The 15,237-nt window shown below is 37.8% G+C and overlaps 1 protein-coding gene across 1 annotated transcript; it reads left to right on the top strand.

Annotated features, from left to right (window-relative positions):
• Positions 1–7,848: 7,848 nt before the first annotated feature.
• On the top strand, positions 7,849–14,753 carry LOC104892648 (beta-1,6-galactosyltransferase GALT31A). The gene is made up of 11 exons (XM_010678632.4): positions 7,849–8,268; positions 10,884–10,983; positions 11,062–11,123; positions 11,257–11,459; positions 11,559–11,622; positions 11,709–11,781; positions 12,525–12,645; positions 12,721–12,808; positions 12,887–13,012; positions 13,087–13,196; positions 14,357–14,753. The coding sequence occupies exons 1-11, from the start codon at positions 8,165–8,167 to the stop codon at positions 14,503–14,505; spliced, it is 1,200 nt and encodes a 399-aa protein (XP_010676934.2). The 5' UTR covers positions 7,849–8,164; the 3' UTR covers positions 14,506–14,753.
• The last annotated feature ends 484 nt before the right edge of the window (positions 14,754–15,237 follow it).

Raw genomic sequence — 15,237 nt, 5'->3', positions numbered from 1 at the left:
TTTAAAAATAAGGTAAGAAAAAAGAATTAATTACGGTCCTCCGTACAAGAAAAACCCCTAATTGGTCATTTATAAGAATATGGTGTAAAGCAGAACTATTACAAACTTCAATCTAGAAAGGAGAGTTAACTAAGTGTCTGATGTTGGCGATTCAATATACTACCTTGTTGGCTTCCCGATAGATATGTTTGATGTTCCTGGAGATGAACTGTTGAATAAGTGTTTGAAAGTCTTTGATGATGTATTCAATAACCTAAGGAGAGTCCTAAACACTTTTTATCGCATTGATAACTAGAAGGTTGTCGTCTTCTATTTGTAGATGTTGAATAGTTTCGTTAATTACTTTTTTCCTTTCCTTTTTTTTAGGGGAAAAGAGGGGCCATTTTATTACGTAATATCCATCTCCGCCAAGGTTAAAATACCTTGTGAAACATCATCCATAAACACTTGCTCTACTCAATTAACAGGTTGGAGTCTAGCAATCACATGTGCAACTGTATTTCCTCCCCGCTTAACCTGAGAAAGAAAAAAAGAATTGAAACTAGAGCCTATAGAACAGACATCTTCTATGACAAGAACTACTGGGGAACGTCCCATAACATTCAGAGAAATAGCTTTCTAGAGATTATATGCATCATCCTCCCACTCCACATCTTCATAGCCGAACCTGCGAGCCAACTCCATCCCGAACTTTGTTGCCCTTGTCTCCACCAACCACCTAGCTTTGAACCTCCGCACACCTGCTAGCAAAACCACTCTGTGGGCATCTCGAATAACAGCACCCACCCCCACTACTCCATCCCCTAACATTGTTGCATCCGAGTTCACCTTCACCCTCCCCCCTTGGCACAAACCAACTAGACCAAGAGCTAATATGCATCATAGTAGGTGCTTGATGAACGTTCGAGACATATCCAGCATAGTCATTAACCAATTATATAAAACCCACCACGCTCCTCAACATTGCTCCAAGGTTCATTGTGGATCACTGAGTTTCGGAAAGACCACGTTTCCCATGCGAGTGCTAAGCACAATAACAAACCTGTCACATCTAGCTTTGATTTCAGCCACATAAGTAAATCAATAAAAGAGGATGTAGGTCCATCGACTATAATTGGACGTCGTAAGGTGATCGCTCCAAAATTCCCGATCAATCGAATAGTGAAAAGGGCATGGATGATAGTTACACAACTTCCTTGACAAAAAGAGTAATTTGCTTCCCTTTGTGGCAAGCGAACCCGTACAAGCTCGCACCACAAAGTGGCTAAGCTTGGCGACCCACCCAGTCCCCACACTGTTCTCCAGACCTCACTCCTATCTCCTCCTAATCTGTCCAACCAGCCACGAAGATGACCAAGCTTCCCAAGCCAATAGCAAGACTTGGTAAAAAAAAACCATTCGATGTAGGCCACCAATATTGAATGTCGGGAGGTTTTCGAGAGCTAAGAGGAATCTCCTTGATCAACCGTATGTCTGCAGCAATAAAATGTGTGGCAAGGGCTTCATCATCCCTCTCATTCTCCTCATTAACAAATTTGAATCACGAAGATCTACAGGGCTCTCAATATTCGGTAGTATAGGTACCACCGTGGATGAATCTCCTGGTAACCAAGCCTCCTCCGACACTCCTATCTGTACCATTCCCAACTCGCCACTTCAATCCTTCTAGGAGAAGATCTTTTTCTCCCCAAATACTTCATCAAACAAAGCTTGGGTCAGAACCCTTCCTAGACTCCAAAAAAGTGAAACGGGGATAATACCTCACATTCATGACTTGGTGAACCAAAGGCCCCGTATCACAAACAAGCCGAGATCCTTGTTTAGCAAGTGACGCCTAGTTAAAGACCCTTAAATCTCGAAAGCCCATCCGACCATAGGATTTAGGGAGACACAACTTTTTCCAACTAATCCAATGCCTTTTTCTTTTAGTACCACGGACACCCCACCAAAATTTTGCACACATAGAATTAATTTCATCCGAAATTCCTTCCGAAATCGCAAACAAACTCATCATATATGTGGGAATAGATTGAATGACCGCTTTCAATAGGACTTCCTTGCCAGCTCTAGATATCAATTTCTCTTTCCAACTCTGTAACTTCTTCCATACTCGCTCTTTTAACACTGAAAAAATATCTTTTTTATCTTCCAATTACCTTCGGGATCCCTAAATATATTTCATGTCGATTCACCTCTTTAAAGCCAAACATCATACTAATCTCTGCTCTCTTGTTACTCTCCACATTTTTACTAAAAAACACTTTAGATTTACCAAAATTAATTTTCTGTCCAGATGCTCTTTCATATGTACTGAGAATATCATCCACTACAAAGCATTCCTGAAGTGTAGCTCTAGTAAACAATATACTGTCATGCGCAAAAAATAAGTGAGAGATACGTGGAGCAGTACGACTTACCTTGGCGTCATGAATAAGACCTTCATTTGTTGCTTTAGTCAGTAATGTCGAAAAAGCTTCCGCACAAAGGAGAAATAAATATGGGGACAACAGATCTCCATGTTGAAGTCCCCTATATGGTATAATATGACCCTATATGCGCCCATTCAGCTTATAAGCATAAGAAACACGAGAGAGACAAATCATAATCTTGTTAATCCATTCATTGCATAAACCCATCTTGAACATCACCTTCTCCAAAAAAGACCATTCCACCTTGTGATATGCCTTACTCATATCCAATTTTGAAAACCATCGATTCTACCTTCCCATCACCCCTTCTTTTTATGTTATGAAATATTTCAAAAGCAACCATAACATTGTTTGTAATGAGACGTCCGGGAACAAACGCGCTTTGGTGCTTTCAAATAAGATCAAGGAGAAAAAATTTAAGTCTATTTGCCATCATTTTGGATATTATCTTATACAATATCGAACAAAGGCTAGCTAATTGGTCTTAATTCACTCATCTTCAAAGTATTAGCACATTTCGGAATCAAAACAATACAAGTCTTATTCAAGCCATCTATATCAACGTCACCCTTCCACCAAGATTTGATAAAACCAACGATATCAACCCAAACAATATGCTAAAATTTCTAATAAAATAAAGTATGCATAACGTCAACATCAGGGGCCTTATTTGGGTGCATCTGAAACAACGCCTCCTTGATCTTCATCATTGTAGGTTCGGCCATTAGCTCCACATTTGCGGTGCTTGGAACCACCACATCAATACCAGCACATGCAACATCGAAAGTCGAGGGAAGAGATGTAGAAAAAATCTTGGTAAAATAAGAGGAAATAATCTTACCGATTTCTAATTCATTAGAGCTCCACCCCCCTTCACTATCTGGAAGTTTCACAATGGTGTTACGACGTTTCCTTTGGCTTGCCTTATGATTAAAATAAGTAGTGTCCTTGTCTCCATCACACATTTCTCTTGATCTCACTTGGGGGTGCTAATAAGATTCCTGTAATCGATACAAGTCATCCAACTCCATCACGATGCTCTTGCACTTTTCTAACATCACACCATTCGGAGCCTTGTTTTGCCATAACTAAAGCTCCTCTTCTTTCACCTTGATTTTCCTTTTAACATCACCAGAGGTGGTAGCATCCCACCCACTCAAAGCTACCGCACAAATTTCCACCTTCCTCACGACATCAGTACCCCTCGTCGGGTCCTAAGCTTACTCCAGCCAACCATAAATGCCAACTGCAGTCTACAATCTCACATTATGTTCACCATGAATCTCAACTGTAACATGGTGTGTCGAATAGGAAATCACATGGGCATTAACATCCTGCCACCAAAAACCTATCCCATCAGACAAACCTGCGCTACTTAAACACAACCCTTCAGATAAACCACACTTCTCTCTAACTACTTGAAGCTTTTTTGAGTCAACCATAATTTCCATAAGGAAAACTATGTTAGGCATATTCCTCCAACACCATGTTTGGAGAGTTTTTACTGTCCTAGGGTTGCCCAATCCCTGGCGGTTCCAACTATATATTTTTATTGTACTTCGTGGGGTTGGTCACCACAACCTCCGGTACTGTCAAGGGACAAAAATCCCCATCAAAAGTGTCACTAACCTTGAATTTCTTCCCCGCATCATAGACGTCTCGCATGGTGATATCTTCACCATCCATTTCCGAGTCGGCATCCATCATTGTGTTTCATTTCTCTCCCTTGGACTCACCTCCTCCCCCTCCTCCTTTCACACTCTTGCTGCCACCAAGTTGCGCACGTTTAACGTGCTTCTTTGGCATACGAGTAGGCGGGCCACTACACCTCATAGAAAATAAGGCACTGTCCATAGAAGTCAACAATAACCCCTCCCCCTGCATTTGTAATCCTCCAGGTTCCTCCTTACCTATCTTTATACCAACCTCCTCCCCCTCCCCCTCCCCCTCCCCCTCCCCTTGTAATGTTTCCTTATTTTATTCCTTCCCTCCTATACCACATCGACATTCTTATCCCCCTCCTTTTCATCAAGCTCCCTAATGTTAATAGAAGAGACCTCAGGGGAGGACTCGATTAACACCCTACTTGCTTCCTCCACTACACTACTACATCCCTTCTCATTAACCCCATCCCTACTTACGTTCCCCCTATTGGTCTTTCTTATCACCCTGCTTCTTGCCTCCCTCTTTCACATCACAAGCACCTACACTTATTCCTTGGCTAAGAGAAGAAAAAGCTAATACTCGAGAACATGATAGAAATCGTTTTGCCTCCTCCACCCGTTAAATTTCCCCTTCTTGGTGACGTTTTGAGCCACAATCCCCATTGTTAAACTACTTCGAATTTTACAGATAAGACGTAGGGGATTTGTAATAATCACCATGATCCTGACCCTCGCCGACTTATCCCACATGATGCCATCGGATTCAACCTCCAACATAGTCCCAATGTTGCTTCCAATCATTTGAATATGGCTTTCCAATCTTGAGTCATGGGTAGATTATATAGCCTCACCCAAAACGGACTCCAGTCTAGGGATATCTCCAATGGCCGCAAGCCACCGTTAATCTCATCCATCGTAATTAAATTTTGGTAAAACATCCATGGACGTCCCTCCAAACTTTGGCAATATCCCTCTTTGTGGCAAATAGTATCACAAACAATCCATTTTCGATCGAACGAAATAACGCATCTTTGGAAATCGCCCAGATCTGGTTCATTGTACGCTTAAAAGCTTCGAAATTATAGGTTCTCCTTGGCATTACTTTCCCAAACACCGATAATTCCATGCTAGGGTTAATGTCGTCAGTCCAAATATCATCCACGCTAACTACATTTTCTTCATCCTCAGTGATTTTCAAAGCCGAACATCTAACTAGTATATCATCATCCATTGTGAATTTTAGTAACAGATCCCTCATGAGGGACCAATCACTCACCAAAAGAGATCCCTACTCGCAAAACAAGACTGACATACCCAAACCCTAAAAATCTCCTAGGGGAGAGACTTAGTCATCTAAATTGTTGTAACCTCTAACCTCTAAAACGGACAATCAAATTGGCTTTACTTTTTTCCTTCCCTTATTACTAGGCACTAGCCTCTTTTAAGCTTCAAGTATATTTCTTGCAATACCATCCCTGAGATAAAGGAACATTAGCTCTATATTTCAAAGTTTTAGTGAATAGTATAGTGGTTACTGATTGATAATGTTTAGAAGTAACTTAAATGAAATTTTATGTCCACATCAACATCATTCAGTTTAAATGCTATGATGATTAAAGATGTGTAATCTACTTAATAATTATAAACATAATATCTAATAGGTTTTTCTCCATATAACCCAAGATACCTTATACTCTAAACAACTTATTCCATTCTATGTTTCCTCTTAAGTATAAATATAACAATACTATATGTTTTAAAAATTGTGGAGTAATAAGGCCAAATCTCTAAATTCTTATAAAGTATTTGGATCAATATCCAATGTGGTCATATTCTAATATATAATAATATAGTTTATATTAATTAGGGTTTATAATACTTCAAAACATAATAAGTTTAAAAAATAATCTTGACACTGTCACATTTATAGTATTATGTAATTCCTATTTATTTTGTCTATTATAAGTTTTGTTGTAATAGAAGCTTATATTCTCATTTTTTTAGTGGATTTTTTCATTTCCACTTTGTTTCTCATGTCTTCACATAACTAACAATTTAGACATATAGAGCTAAAGTAAGATCGATGAATTGAAATAATAATAATAATAATAATAATAATAATAATAATAATAATAATAATAATAATAATAATAATAATAATAATAATAGAGTTGGAACTAAACTAAATACTCCCTCCGTTTTATTTTAATGGTTACACTTTCATATTTTACACTATTCACAAAATTCGCGTTGACCATTATTTATGATTTATACACAGATGAAAATATAGTCATGTGGGATCTTGTTAGATTTATCATAACATGTATTTTATTCATATGTACCTTTTATAATTTTTACAAATACAAAACTAAAGATATATATCTTCAAAGTTTTGCATTGGCATGCGTGAAAAGTGTAAGTGTGTAGATTAAAATGAAACGGAGGGAGTAAAATTTAAATAAATTGAGCAGAACAAAAATAAGTTGAGCTAAAATGAAGCAAAATAGAGCCAAACTGGGTCACTGGGTGAGTTTGGGTTGACCCAACCTAGATCGGAACGATTTGGATCAGAATAATTTGAGTGAGAGTGTGCCATGGGTCGGAATTGGGTGGGATGACTTTGGTCGGGTTCAATTGGGTGAGGGAGCTCTCGGAACTGGGTCGACTGGGGTCTATGTTGGGTGAATTTGAGTCAGAATGGATTAAGTGAAGTAGGCCCAAATCGACTTTCAGAATAACTTGGGTCGGAATAAATTGGCTTTTGGAATAACCTGGATTGAATAAATCAACTCAGGAAATGACTTGGGTAGGAAGAAATCGGCTTTCAGAATGACTTGTGTAGGAAGAAATCGGCTTTCGAAGTGACTTGGGTCGGAAGAATTCGGTATCAGAATGACTTGGGTCAAAATTAATCGGCTCTCAAAAGGACTTGGGTCGGAATAAGTCGGCTCTCAGAAGGACTTGGGTCGGCTACCAATAATATCCTTCCTCATGTATGTTAGTGGAGGATCAAGATCATTGATGTTTCGGTTGTTGATCTTAACTTAACTCAACTTATATTGTTGGCTAATGCCTAATGGCTATTGGATTATTTTCTTTATTGCATAATTCATATTTGCATTAATGCATATACATTCAAGACTTGAACTTTACAGTGATTAATCATTAATGAATAATTATCAATAATCAATTTATCAAATTAGGATAATATTTTTGATTTTGGACATTCGATAATCGAGATAAAACACTTTTATTCTTCACTTCTTTGTGAACACGGAATACCTAACAATTAACAACTATAATCTATAAGTTCATACTCCATACTGATTAATAATTAGATTATTATTTGAATCGGGTAGTGATTGGGTCGTGTTGAAATTGGATGGGTCTAATTAGGCCATTTGTGGGTGAAGTTGGGTGCGAGTTAGTTGTGGGTTGGAAACAATTCAGATCTAGATCATACTTGACGGGTCCCAACTGGGCACATGTATAACTTGGGTCAGCCCAAATGAGTTTGAGTTTCCATTTTCACTTGTACAATTGAGCACGAGTAGACATTGGGTCAGCTTTTCAACCTTTACTCTCACTTTGAAACAAGTGGGTCTAAAGCAAATACGGATTCACTTGTGGATCGGTCCAGTTTTTAACTCTAATAAATAGAGGTCAAGAGACGTAACATTATATGTCCACGACCTAAAAGAAAATGGGCTTAAAAGAAAGACACATGGGCAGGCATCTCATCAAGATTCGTTGTCTGCTCTCCACCAAAAAATTCAAAACTCAGCAAATTGTACGACATCATACAACTGGTACCCAACTCTGCTTTTGATACAACACTGACAAAAAAGTAGGACTCAAGAAACTGCCTTTTCAGTCGTGAATACATGGAGCAATGTACTAATTCTTGGGAGCATACTCATTATTCAAACTTTACAAACTTCTAGTAGATCAACAATCCCTCATTTTGATGAACTGGACAAAATCTAGAATAACAGAAAAATTATTGAAGTTTCAGTAATGGCGGAAATGTGTTGAAGAATTCCGAATTAAGCATTTCTAGGTTAAAATAATATGGGAGGCGTTAAACAGCACAAGCTTGGCAATGGAGTTTCTACTCGATGTGTCACCTTCCTCTGCTTCGCTAGCTTTTTCTGTGGCTTTTTAGTCGTCAAAAGGTTTCTCTCTCATCTCATCTTTCTTTTTATTTTTTTTATATATATATATTTTCTCGTTTATTAGATGTATTTTTAGTTTTTGATCTCATTCACAATTATTGTTATTGTACATAAAATGTGATGCTAAATGATGTTTTATCTATGAACCTGCCTCGCATCGTAGAGAGTGTTTGGTTGAGCGGAAAACATATGTAGGAAATAGGGAATTTCTCTTTTCCTTTGTTTGGTTTGTAAAAGAGGGAGAATAGTTCTTCCAATAAACTTGGTTAAGGAAGGAATGCTACATTTTCCTCATTGTTTCTTTCCTGCATGTTTCCCTCCTCGCACCCATCATCAATTATAGTTTTCTATGTTTCATGCAAGAAACCAAACGAAGGAAAACTAATCAACAATTGTGTTTTCCCTAGAAAATGTTTTTTTCATGGCAAATAATAGTGCATTGCAAATGTATTTGGTCTAACTAAACGGAGCTCTATAGTAGAGGGGTGAAATTGTTGTAAGCTAATAACCATTAACAAAGAATTGCATTATCCAAAGGTTCCGGGTTGGATTTGAATCCATGCCTGAAAAACGGATCTGGACCCTGTCCAGATCCTACCCATTGACATCCCTAATCAGGATAATGAAATTGAAAACATATCTGAAATTAGACCTTGTACTTTTCGCGTTAGTCTCATATTCAGTTTAAAATATGTTCAAATAGGAGCTAACAAGTCTCATAAGTCATATTCACAGGCAATAACAACTAATTTATAAGTTTGATAACTTGACGTAGAGTCTAAAAGGCTCATTTGAGTTCAGGGTTTACTGGTGAAAAGAAGGTACCCTTATAACTGTCTATTATACCCTTAGCATACTAAGTAACCCTCTTAAAATGACTATATGACCTGTTTATGTTCCTCAAAATGAAAGTGGATGTGTTGATAGAAATTCTAAGGCTGAAAAAAGAGTCGAATATGTGTATTCACACTACGAACTTTTGTGAAGACTTTAGATAGTTATTCTTGATGGTGAACATGACGAGGCTTAAGGTCACCAATTTGAATGTTTCTCACACACACACATGTTTTATGCGCTCTTACGGTAGAGTGTGCATACAATGCTATTTTGTCATCACGCACCTTGACAGTAAAGAGATACGACTTTGTATACAGCTTCTGCCGTTGATCAAGCACCTACTTGTTGCCTTTTAGATTTCCGAGTTATAGGAAAGTGGCCAAATAAGATGAAAAGCCTGTAGTTGATTATTGGAAATTGGATAGCCTGCCATTTACTGTCACATTAAGCAGCTAATTGAGGACCAGAGTTGCTTACCATCTAGATTCCATGTATAGATGCCGTGACAACATATTTGAGAACTCATTTTCTGCTTGCAAGTGTACTATGGTAGGATGTTGCATGAGGCTGAGCATGTGCACAGTAAATGATGTCAGGTCTGGCAGTGATTAAGTTTGCTAGCTTGATAGTGAACCTCTATAAGCTGTACCTTCAGGTAAAAGATCTCTTGTTTACGCTGTCAGCTAAGTGTGAGGATCCATGGGGAAATTCAACGGCTTCGTTTTTATCATGCAGAGTTCATGTAAGGGTTCAAAGCATATATCATTTGAGATATGAAAACCCCTTAAGATGATCTCTCTGTTTCAAGACTCAAGTAGTTTTTGAGATGGCCCTTGCTTGTTGACAAGAAGGTTTTAAAGTGTGAGTGATTTTGTCACAATTGTTTGAGCTGTCAAAAGATCATCTGCATAAATCAGCACCACCGGAATGATAATTCCCTTCCATTTACAATTCGCAGGGAGGAAAGAATTCTACTGATTATAAGGATGCAGATGCTTTTGCAAACCATTGCAAACCATTGACTGGGAGTACTAAAATCATATATATTTTTACATTTTAGATCTCCAAATTTTTGTGGTTGAAGATAGAGGGTATGCTTGAGATCCCTAAACACCATGTTCCTAGACCAAGGTACCAGTACCCCTGGAGAAGTTTCATGTATGCATCTTCTACTAAACCCTATTTAAAAAATGACATGATTCTTATCCATTTGATGGGTTAACCAGTTTTGTGCGGCTGGTCAATTATAGTCTTTTATCCACAGGAGCAAAGTGTCCTGGTAGTCCATGCTGAAGTTTTTGAGAAATGATTCCCTGAAAAGACAAGTTTGTTTATTTTTCTCATTGAGCAAGAAAAATGACATTTCTAGATGCGACTGAACTAGTCATGGTTAATCAGTCCACCATTGTGTTAGCTCACCTTTTTTTTGGGGGTGATATTTTTTTTTGACCTTGGGCCTGTCCAGGTCAATGGGGTTATTTGAGTCAGCGTATTGGTCAGGTCCTAGGTCATTGGCCAAGGTGTTCTTCGACTACATCTAGATTTGTTCAGACTCGTCTGTAGCTCTTTTCTTCTAAGGTAGATGTTAAATGCAGCCCTAAGGGCTATGGTAAGATGGTATAAGTAAAAATCTGAGCACCAATAACACCAAACAGTGTTTGATTTTGTCACAAACCGAACTTGATACCATTTTAGGATATGTATTTAATGTTAATTCGTAGGTTTAAATGGTATGTTTAGGGAAATCCTTTTTCTAATGCACTTTTACTTGTCCGTAGGTTTCAGGTAGTTCCTGAACCAGTTATGGAGGGCAGGTCTTTGCATTTGCAAAATCCGAATGAGATTCAAATTCAACCACTAATAAAATGTGACAGCAGGGCAAGTTGAATTGATGACATTAACACTGCATTTCCTCCAACCAAGTTTATATTTACATTTTTACGTTGTATCGTACAGGAAGTGTCTTTCCAAGCTAACGACGTCTTTTCTCAAGTCTCCCAAACGCACAATGTTATCATGTAACTTTCTATAGCATTTGTGGCGCCTTCGTAGACTTTTCTTAATGAAGAAAAACAATCTCCTTTTTATTTACCAAACATATCAAATGGTGCCTACTCTAATGCATTGTTGACAACATTGCCACGCATTCAGGAAATTGGATAAAAGCATTTCCTCTTTAGAAATGCAGCTAGCTGCAACAAGAGCATCCAAAGTTCATGGTGAAGCGTCATCTCCAACTACTATGGTAGAAGGAGTTGAAATCCGTCCCAAGGTTTTCTTTGTTATGGGAATCATGACTGCATTCAGTAGCAGAAAACGCAGGGATTCAATTAGAGAAACCTGGATGCCGAAAGGTTCACTTTGATTCTTAACTATGACAGTTCCCAAAACCTTCAGTAATGTTACATGTCAGAAAAAGTTTTATGCTGTGTAATTTGTTGGTTTCTCCACAGGTGAGCAGTTGAAAAGGTTGGAGGAAGAGAAAGGAATTATTGTGCAATTTGTTATAGGACACAGGTAATGTTATTATTGTAATTTACTTGTGGAGGTTGCATGCTCCAGGATCAATGCCTGAACTAATGTTACTTTAAACGTTGTTTTAGTGCTAGTCCCGGGGGAATCTTAGATCGGGTTATTGAAGCAGAAGAAGCTCAACATAAAGATTTTCTTCGGCTGGTATGTGATGTTAATGGATAAGCTATGCAATTTAAGTCGATGCGATGTACTGAATCCATTGTTGGTCCCGAGGGATGGAGGAGGCTCAGTCTATTCTTTGAAGAACAATTGGTCTTCCCTGTCTCATTATAAGGTTTTTATGAGGAGTGTTGGAGTACAAGGGGAAACTCAAGAAGGATGGTTGAATTGAGTGACAAAATCTAATCGATTTTCGCAAAAACACATCTAAATGTTCCAACAATGGAGTAGCGGGAAGTGGAGAATTGAGTACTTTACTACTTTTTCATCCATAGAATTTTTGGCTTTCACCCCTTTGACTGGAAATCCTATTGCAATACTCATGATAACACTCATCCTTGCGTGCAAGCATTTGCAATAGTGGCTTTGCTAGTATGTAATGTGACAATTTAGACCGCAACTAAGATGAATCATGTCCACACTCCACATACAGTCTCTTAATTGATGCATGTAGGTACCAAGCACAATATCCTTGTGTGTGATTATGTCGCTAGTGGAGAAAAGTAGTGGTTATAAATTCTTTAATTTCATCATTTTGATACTTTTATACATTATGAACTCAATTGGTATTCCTAGTTTGGTTACTCTGCTGTTCAGCATTTGCTAATTAAGTTTAGAAAATAGCAAAAATATACGTTCTGTTACTGTAGTGGTGGCAGCAATGTTCCTTCTATTTTATCGCTGTTTGAAAGAGCTTTTCTGAATGAAATTGTTCTATATTGCAGGACCATGTGGAAGGATATCATGAATTGTCCTTAAAAACTAAGCTTTACTTTTCAACAGCCGTTGCAAAGTGGGATGCTGACTTCTACATCAAAGTTGATGATGATGTGCATGTAAATCTTGGTTAGTGTCTCCATATCCTTACTAAATGTTAACTGTAGAAGTATTTGTGTAAATAACTTATCAATGCTATGTCAGGTATGGTGGTGTCTGCACTGGCACGCCATAGGTCAAAGCCCCATGTCTACATAGGTTGTATGAAGTCTGGACTTGTCCTGTCACAAAAGTGAGAAAAATTAAGCTTTTCATCTCCCTCTAGTTGCTTGAAGGACGCGAGCTGAGGTTTTCCTGCTATCATATGCAGGGGAAACAAGTATCGTGAACCAGAATTCTGGAAGTTTGGTGAGGAAGGGAACAAATATTTCAGACATGCCACAGGTCAAATATATGCTATTTCAAAAGACTTAGCCACCTATATTTCAGTAAATAAGTGAGCACTTGACTTTCTCCCCTTTGTGTATAATATAGATGGTAGAATTGTTGGTTAACTTTGCCGTGCTGTAGGCATGTACTTCACAGATTTGCAAATGAAGATGTATCACTCGGTTCATGGTTGATTGGTCTTGATGTCAGTCATATTGATGACAGAAGCCTCTGCTGTGGAACCCCTCTTGGTGAGATGCTTGTCAATGCTTTCATGTACAGGTTTGAGTATTCATTGTATTGACATTGCTCTGTCTCGAATGATCCCTATTTGAGTTAGACAATGATTTAGTTTCTGCAATTGATAGGTTCTTGTGGTCTTGGGTAGAGAACCATTTTGTCCAAGTGTATTGCAATCAATTTCTTAGGTTACCCTTCTGATGAAGTATTTAAGCACACTCATATATGAGTACCTCTGATCTGTTGGCAAGTTCCAAAATGGGACTAACAATTAGTAGGCATAGTTAATCATTGGTCATTGGCTTGGTTTTTCATATATGAAAGAGTTCTGTTACATCTTTTCTGTTTTTATTTGAGGCTAAATGTGTAGAAAGTTTATTCAGAAGGGAACAAAAATGCTTTGATCTGTTGGCTAGTTCTGAAATGGGATTAGAAATTAGCAGGCGAAGTTACTCATCGTGCTTCTTTGTTTTTATCTTATCTGAAAGAGTTCTGTTATATCTTCTCATTATTAATTATTGAGCTTTACCTAGTATGTTAATAAGGGGACAATTGTAATAGGGGTATTTGGTAGCAAGATCTATGTTACTTAGACTCGAGTATTTGTGTGAGACCAATGTACAACTCCAAGTGCCTTTTTGGTTAGTTTGTATAGATTTGTCCATGATTTTGGCTCAATGTGAAGTACTGAAGTGTTCATTCCCTTGTTAGAGTCTGGAGGATCCAACACGAGTACTTGAGGTTAAAATGTTTTCGTAACATAGGGCAAGACATCAGCTTTCAGTTTACTCGATATATTCTGCTTTGAACCTCCCAGTTTCTCAGACAGGTCCTTGTTTTGAACGGGTTCATCTGTCGCAAGTAACTTCTGAAGGTGGAATAATATCTTCAGTGGCTGTTTCATGTTTTTTTCTGTAATCACATCCTCGATCCCTGGTCTTACCATTGAAAATTCAATGTTAGATGCTTATATTGAACAAAATTGATTAAAGAAAGATCTTCTCTTGGTCTGAAGTCTGAACTACTATGAAAAAATTAGGTCAGCTGGATCTAATTTGTAGCACAATTATGTGAAGTCTTCCTAGACCGAATCCAAGTACCGATGTTTGTGTCTGATACTTTCCAAGACTGAAGTTACTGCTTTTTGTGTCTGATTTTGTTGATTGTGTAGATTGTGAGTGGAAGACTCAAGCAGGAAATCCATGTGCAGCATCATTTGACTGGAGCTGCAGTGGTGTATGTAAATCAGTTGAGAGAATGGACGAGGTGCACAAACGGTGTGGAGAAGGTGATGGAGCTATTTGGCACACTCGTTTCTAAAGCTTTCACACAAGTTTTTTTTTTTGGTACTGAAGGAAGTTCTTTCTTTGGATTTATATGCTATGCAACACTGCAAACTGTCATTTGCCCAATTCTTTATAGTTGATTGGGATCATTTGTCTTGAGAATTAGTGTAAATTATTGAAATTAGTTGGCTGTTATTGGCTATTGCATTAGGTAGGTCAATGCGTTGTACATATCTATACTAATATCAATCAATACCTCTATTATAGGAACTATTGATGCCATATTGCCATGTGTCAGACCTTTGTTAATTTTTGTTGTTTTCTTTGCTAGTTATTTTTTGTTAGTTGGCTGATGTAATAAAGGTATGTTCTCCCCACCTTATTTTCAGTTCAGTTCAATTCAGTTCAGTTCAGATCAGTTCAGTTTAATTCAGTTCAGATCAGTTCAGTTCAGCTCTTGACAATACTTTTACTCTCACATATCACTATTCATTTCAGTTCAGTTCAATTCAGTTCAATTCAATTCAGTTCAGTTCAGTTCAATTCAATTCAGTTCAGTTCAGTTCAGTTCAGTTATTTTATGCCGAAGAGAACAACCCTAATTATTTCCCCTATCATTAGGAAGAACACCTCTTGGAATGTCAATCACTTGAAAGTTCATATGACTAATGTTTACCAAGTTAAGCTTACTAATCAATTACACCCATTTATAAACTTCTTCTATTTTTTTCCTCTAAAACTCTAGCCTCCCCTACTTCATCAATTA

The sequence above is a fragment of the Beta vulgaris genome, chromosome 5 (assembly GCF_026745355.1).
Source record: "Beta vulgaris subsp. vulgaris cultivar EL10 chromosome 5, EL10.2, whole genome shotgun sequence".
Lineage (NCBI taxonomy): Eukaryota > Viridiplantae > Streptophyta > Magnoliopsida > Caryophyllales > Amaranthaceae > Beta > Beta vulgaris.
Note: the sequence above shows the minus strand (reverse complement) of the source record. Positions and strands in the feature narration are given on the sequence as shown.

Bases quoted from the DNA above. Each gene is read 5' to 3' on its own strand.
- LOC104892648 (XM_010678632.4), top strand. From the start codon at position 8,165: ATGGGAGGCGTTAAACAGCACAAGCTTGGCAATGGAGTTTCTACTCGA. The intron at 10,984-11,061 runs GCAAGTTGAATT...TGTATCGTACAG, and splicing joins TAATAAAATGTGACAGCAGG to GAAGTGTCTTTCCAAGCTAA. The intron at 12,809-12,886 runs GTGAGAAAAATT...TATCATATGCAG, and splicing joins GGACTTGTCCTGTCACAAAA to GGGAAACAAGTATCGTGAAC.